The following is a 6,000-nucleotide window of genomic DNA, read 5'->3' as shown; positions in this document are numbered from 1 at the left end:
AGGTCCAAGATCCCAACGGTGAATGTAACTGTATCCTATAGCTAAAATGTACCAATAAATTCAATGGAAAAAAAAAAATGGCCCCTGCCTACAGGGAAGGAGTCACTCCAGGCCAATCATCTGGCTCCACCACATCCCCGCCCAGCCCTTATACACCTCGCACACCCAGCCCCTGGTTGCTTTCTAGCCATTGTTATAGACAGCCCAGCGGCTGTGTCCCTTAATAAAAGCCCCGCTTTGAGTGTACTTGTTTTGGCTCATTTTATTTCTCTCATGCAGAATGTATAACTGCACGGCCTGGGAAGTTTTTCTCTTCTGCTCCGGAGGGGGTCTGACACATTTAAGAGCCTCGATGCAATCAAGAGCGCGTATCCACTTTAAGATTCTCACAGGTTCCACTCCACGCCATGGTGTGGGCTGTTGTACAAGAGTTGAATGCTTTGTAGTTATTTCTGCTTTTTAAAGAAAATGAAAATGCATTCCAGGACTAGTAATTTCAAAGCAAGGACCACGTACGTTGTGGCTGTCTTCCGTCTGTGCCCAACTAACCGCCAACCTCAGGGCCATTAACCAGGACTCTCGCTACTGCTCTGCAGAGCAGCGTGGCAGGAGGTACAGGCGCTGCTTCCGGAGCTCGCCAACACTTCCGCACGCTACACAGCGGCGCTCTTCCCTTCCCGCCAGCCTCTGGCTTGCGCAAGCGTCAGGAGGCAGGGCTAGTGATCGGCCGCCCTGACCCCGAGGGGGTCCATACGTCACTGCGCCGCGCCGGGCACTATTTTTCATACAGTTACCCGCCTCCCGGAAGGAAATCCGTGATCATGGCGACCGCGGCGGAGCAGTGGGTACTGGTGGAGATGGTACAGGCGCTTTACGAGGTGGGCTCCGCGGCCTCGCCGGCCCTGGGGAGTGGATGACGGATCGTTTGAATCTGTGGTCGGAGAACTTAGCGACACTGAGTCATGCCCCGACGGACGGCGGTCCTGGATGACTGGGCTCCCCGAGTTCCCGGTTCCGGCCACCGAGTCTAGGCTGTTGGGAGGGGTTCATCGGAGCAGGTCCTGTCCAGGCGCTGGAAAGTGCCCCGACACTTGGCAGGGGGCGCGGGTTGGAGAGCTTTAAAGTCTCAATCTGGAGGTGTTTTAGGGGAATCAAGTCTCAGGAAATATGAAGAAATTATCTGAGAAGAGATTGTGATAAACTGGATACTCTTTGTGGGGGTTGGGAGAGGGTAGTAGGTTAGAAAAGCCGCGTGATTTAGTGTTTACGAATATGAAATAGTTTGTCATTTCCGCACATGCATCCCATTTTCTATCTTGCAAAGATCCAGCTACTTTAATACATTTTTAGAAAAATAGTTTAGTTTTTGCTTGTTAACTTTGAAAGGCTAGCTATCCCAGATATGTGAGATAATATGAAATCAAAATGTCAGTATTAAGAGAATGCTTATTAATTTAACACCCTGGACTTTCTTGTAGAACTTCTGCATCTTCTATATCAGGGCTTACATTCATTTAAAATAAATTTCACTTTTCTTTTGATAACTTCTTTGGAAACAGTGTTGCAGCTCGCTGGGAGAAAATGATAGTATCTTCCATTATAAGACATACCCAGGCAGAATTCATTGATTAATACTGGAGATAGCATACTTGGCCCTCTCCTGTCCTCATAGACAACATTAGGTTAGTTATAGTGATTTAGATAAAAACCATAAATAATTTTTTCAGAAGTGCATTAATTTTCAGTTACATGTTTGGCCCCTTTTTGAAGTAACAGTGGAACTTCTTATACCCTGAAAGTGACCAACAGGAAGAATTGAGAAAGTTCCTGAGGCCTAAAGGAAGTGGCGTTTGTGATTTTTATTAATTTACTCAAGTAGTTCCTCACCTTTTCTTAGAGTGATTTCTTTGTGAGGTGAATTGTGTAATGATGTGAAGTGGACTGTTTAATGATATCTGCTAAATTCCAATTATTGAGAAAACTAAGAGTATTATACTTCTTCCTAAATGAACTATATTTAAAGGGATCAGCAAATTTTAAAAATCATCTTAAGGAGAGATTTCTGATGTGTTTCCAATTTCTGTGTACTTTGTAAAATTTGAGGACGTTTGTATAGTACCCACCCCCCCAAAAAAAAGCTAGGGAGGAGGGGTAGCATATGTATGTACTTTTAAAGTTGTGCTTTGGCCTGAAAATTTACACACATGTTTGTTGGCAGTTAACCAGACTCCAGCTTCTGGCTTGGTTGTTTTGTTTTTAAACTATGGTAAATCATTATCACTTCTTTTTGTCTGATGCTTGAAAATAATTTAAGTTTCTAACTGCCATTTTTAAATGATTTTTCCAGTAACAACCCACTGGAGTAGAGCAACCCGCTACCAACTGACTGGGGGTTTAGTTAATATCTGGAATTTTCCACATAAGCCAGCCTACTCTTTATCCTAAAACATAAAATTGAACAAAGATCTGTGACAGTAAATTTCATTAAGATATTTTTGTTTGTGTTGACATGGAAAACAGAATATGCTTTTGGGTGACTGGTAGAAAAGAGAACTGCTATTCCTTTAAGCACTTAAAGCTAATTTGCCCCCTTTTCCATATTCCAGGAAGGATTTAAGGAGATTTATTGGGAATACAGAAAATGTACATTGTGTGAAACTTTTTAAGACTTGTGGAAGCTGGTTTTCACCTAACTCTCTTAGCTTATCCATGAGTAGTTAGAGGTGATAGAAGGATTGTTCAGCTGTGAAATGTTTTATTGCAATCATTTCCTACTGGTAAGTATTTAAATTAACTGAAAGATCTAATAGTTTATATTGTGTTAAATACTGGGATTCTGTGTCATATTTTACTTTTTCAACTACATTTTTATTCCTAAAGAACTTTTAAAAGCCAAAGTAATAGAAGTTTCTCATGTAAAGGAGAGATTGCCTATTGTTAACAATGAGAAAAGGAATGAATAGACATTAAGGGAGTTTTGAAAGTAATGTGTAAAAAGTAATAGGTTAAAGGTTATGAGAAGCAGTATGTACAGGTTTGCTAAATTTTATGTATAGGGTTTGAAGTGTTTATATATGTTTTTGTTTTTTACTCTTAGGCTCCTGCTTACCATCTTATTTTAGAAGGAATTCTAATACTGTGGATAATCAGACTTCTTTTCTCTAAAACATACAAATTACAAGAACGATCTGATCTCACAATCAAGGTAAGAAATTAAATTTTTTGTTAGATGTGTGATTATAACTTGCATCTTTCAAAAAAAGTTGTGGTGACTCTATATTAAAATGTTTTCTGTCATGTAAGGAAATCAAGTGGAATCAAATAAAAGGTAGACAAAATATGGAGAAAGTCAGTATTCAAAGGAATGCCATATTTTGATCTGTATTCTTTGCTGGAAGTAAAGGGCAGCCTGACAGATGATTTGAGGGACACATGAGCAGTAACCGCATTTTTATTGTCCAAATGAAGGTTGTATTAGTTGCTCAGGTGGTCTTTCACAAAAGAGATTTGAGTTGGAAAATTCCAACCTACTCCCCATCTCAAGGAATGTGTTGTATAAGAGGAAAAATTAAATCCTGAGCATAAAAATAGAAGTTTCTTAAATTGTTGGGTTACAGGCCAGAGATTTAGCTCAGTAGTGCCAAGTCTAGCTCATAAGCGCAAGCTCCTGATTTCAGGGCGTGAAGGGGGCAGGGGGGATTGTGAAGTTACATACCAAACCCTGCATTCAAAAAAGACTTCAGCTCTTTAGGAAAGAGGTGAAGGTGGTAAGTACACAAAACTAGAGAAGGATTCTGTTTCCTTCCAGCTACAAAAGCTAGATAGGGGGTTTTGGCAGTGTATTCATTATGAATTTCCATTCCAACACATAGTTTAGATATGGCTGGAATCAGGATAAAGTCATGAGCACGATGGTGTGTTATAACTCCTTCTGTCCTGTAGGAAAAGGAGGAATTGATTGAAGAGTGGCAGCCAGAACCTCTGGTTCCTCCTATCTCCAAAGATCATCCTGCTTTCAACTACAACATCGTTTCAGGGTAAGTGGATTTTGCTACTTGAAGGACTTGTGTTTGGTTTCCTGTAGCTATATTTGCTGAAGAGTATACTGGTTTATGTAGTGTTCCTTTTTCTTCCCCAGTACTAGGGCCTGTCATGTGCTAGGCAAGCACCTAGTCCTACAACTTGAACTATGTCCACAGGCTTTTTCATTTTTTATTTTGAAACAGAATCTCACAAAGTTGCCCAATCTGGCCTCAAACTTGTGATCCTCTGCCTCACCCTCCCAAGTAGCTGGAGGTACAGAGTGTGCCACTGGTCCCAGCAGTGTTCCTTTTTTAACTGAAGCAGTTAGTTACTTCCAGAAATTTCTGGGAGTATTTGTTTCACATACAGAATTTTTTTTTTAGGGATGGTCTAGGCTTTCTCAGGAGTCTTTCTGTAGTCCACTAATACAAGGGAGAAAACCATTTTAGGAAACAACCAGTGCCAGAGAGAGGAGAAGGAGCTTCTGAGCTAATGGTGATAGGAGAGTCATGGATTTGGGCATTAAAGTTTCTTCATTTTCCCTCCCAAACTAATGTAAGCACATGGTAATATTTTAAATGTTCAGAGACGTTTAAAATGAAAGGCAACAGACTCTGCTTTTCCCCAGCCTGGTTTACTTCTGGTGTTAGATCTATTCTGAATTGCATTCACAACTGTAGATATTAATAGCCTGCAGAGACTACTGTTCCTTGGTTCTTCAGCTATACACAACATCTGTTAACCTCGAGAATTTGAATTATGTAACTTCAGTTATGGTCCTTCCCTCCTAGCTTCTAATTCAGATCTATTTCTAGTTCTTATATTACCTTTGCTTTAGTATATGTGTTTGCCCCCTCCCTCCTAGCTTCCAATTCTGATCTGTTTTTAGTTCTTATATTATCTTTGCGTTAGTATGTGTTTTTTTTTAAATCAAGAAGTATTTTAAATATGCAGAAAACAGACACCTTTATATCCACCACTAGTTAATAAGCATTATCATTTTGCTATCTATATTTCAAATATATTTTTTAAAAGAAAACTTTATAAATTCAGGTTACTCTTGGTTTGCATAAAGGATAAGCTCTGTCTTGAAAGTAGTGGATGTCTCTCCTTTGCACATACTTATAATTTTATTGTAAATACCTGTTGTCATCTACATATTTGCTAATATGTAAATATTTGGTTTTCTGTTTAAAAATTGTATTCCAAGATATTTTCCTAATTATATTCTTCTACTTCTAATTTAAGAGTTTTTACTTCTATGGATCTCTTTAATCTTATAAAAGGTACATGTTTCAATTAAAATTTACCAGTCTTGTTTCAGGGATGTAGCTCAGTGGCACCACACCAGCCTGGCAAGTACAAGGTCCTGAGTTCGATCCCCAGTACCAGGAAAAAAGAAAGTGAAAAAATTTACCAATCTTTTATACCTTAGTCTTTTGAGGAATTAAGAAATTCTGTTCTACCCTACCCTAAGGTCTGATTTGACTGTTTCTTTATGATAGTTGTCTCTGTCTTATTAGTTGAATATTCCATTCTTTACTTACTGGAAATTTCACTTCCATTTTGTACCAAATACCCTTATTAAGGATCCATTTCTGACATATCTATTCTTTTGGAATTCTTGTCTCTTCATATACCAGAGTCTTGCTTATAAATGCCACGGCTTTATAACAAATTTTGACTGGCATGAGCCCTTAGAATTTCTTGTTCTTCAGAATTGGCTAGGCTTTATTGCTCTTTATTCTTCACTAGTTTAAGTTTAGCTTATCAGATTTGACCAAAAAAAGGCGTTTGAGTTTTTATGAAATATTTGTTGAATTTGTGGATTAACTTACAGAGAATTAGTATCTCACTGATTGTAAATCTTACCACCATTGTATGTGGTTCGTCATTTATATACTTGGGTTTTTATTTCCTGCAATATAAATATATAATTTTCATCATAAAGACTTGGCTTATCTTTTTTTCTGACTT

General features: G+C 38.7%; 1 protein-coding gene across 1 annotated transcript in view; it reads left to right on the top strand.

Moving 5' to 3' along the window:
- The first annotated feature begins 688 nt into the window (after positions 1–688).
- Sptlc1 (serine palmitoyltransferase long chain base subunit 1) overlaps positions 689–6,000 on the top strand; it is a 75,869-nt gene continuing 70,557 nt past the window's right edge. Inside the window, exons 1-3 of the mRNA XM_004870049.3 lie at positions 689–878; positions 3,098–3,205; positions 3,943–4,037. Coding sequence (XP_004870106.1) covers positions 822–878; positions 3,098–3,205; positions 3,943–4,037 — 260 coding nt within the window. The 5' untranslated portion in view covers positions 689–821. The remainder of the gene's footprint in view (positions 879–3,097; positions 3,206–3,942; positions 4,038–6,000) is intronic.

This window comes from Heterocephalus glaber, unplaced genomic scaffold, assembly GCF_053883595.1.
Source record: "Heterocephalus glaber isolate CG9 unplaced genomic scaffold, H.glaber_assembly_v1.0 deba00000621, whole genome shotgun sequence".
Taxonomy (NCBI): domain Eukaryota; kingdom Metazoa; phylum Chordata; class Mammalia; order Rodentia; family Bathyergidae; genus Heterocephalus; species Heterocephalus glaber.
The sequence above is the reverse complement of the archived record's forward strand: the minus strand, read 5'-3'. Positions and strand labels throughout refer to the sequence as shown.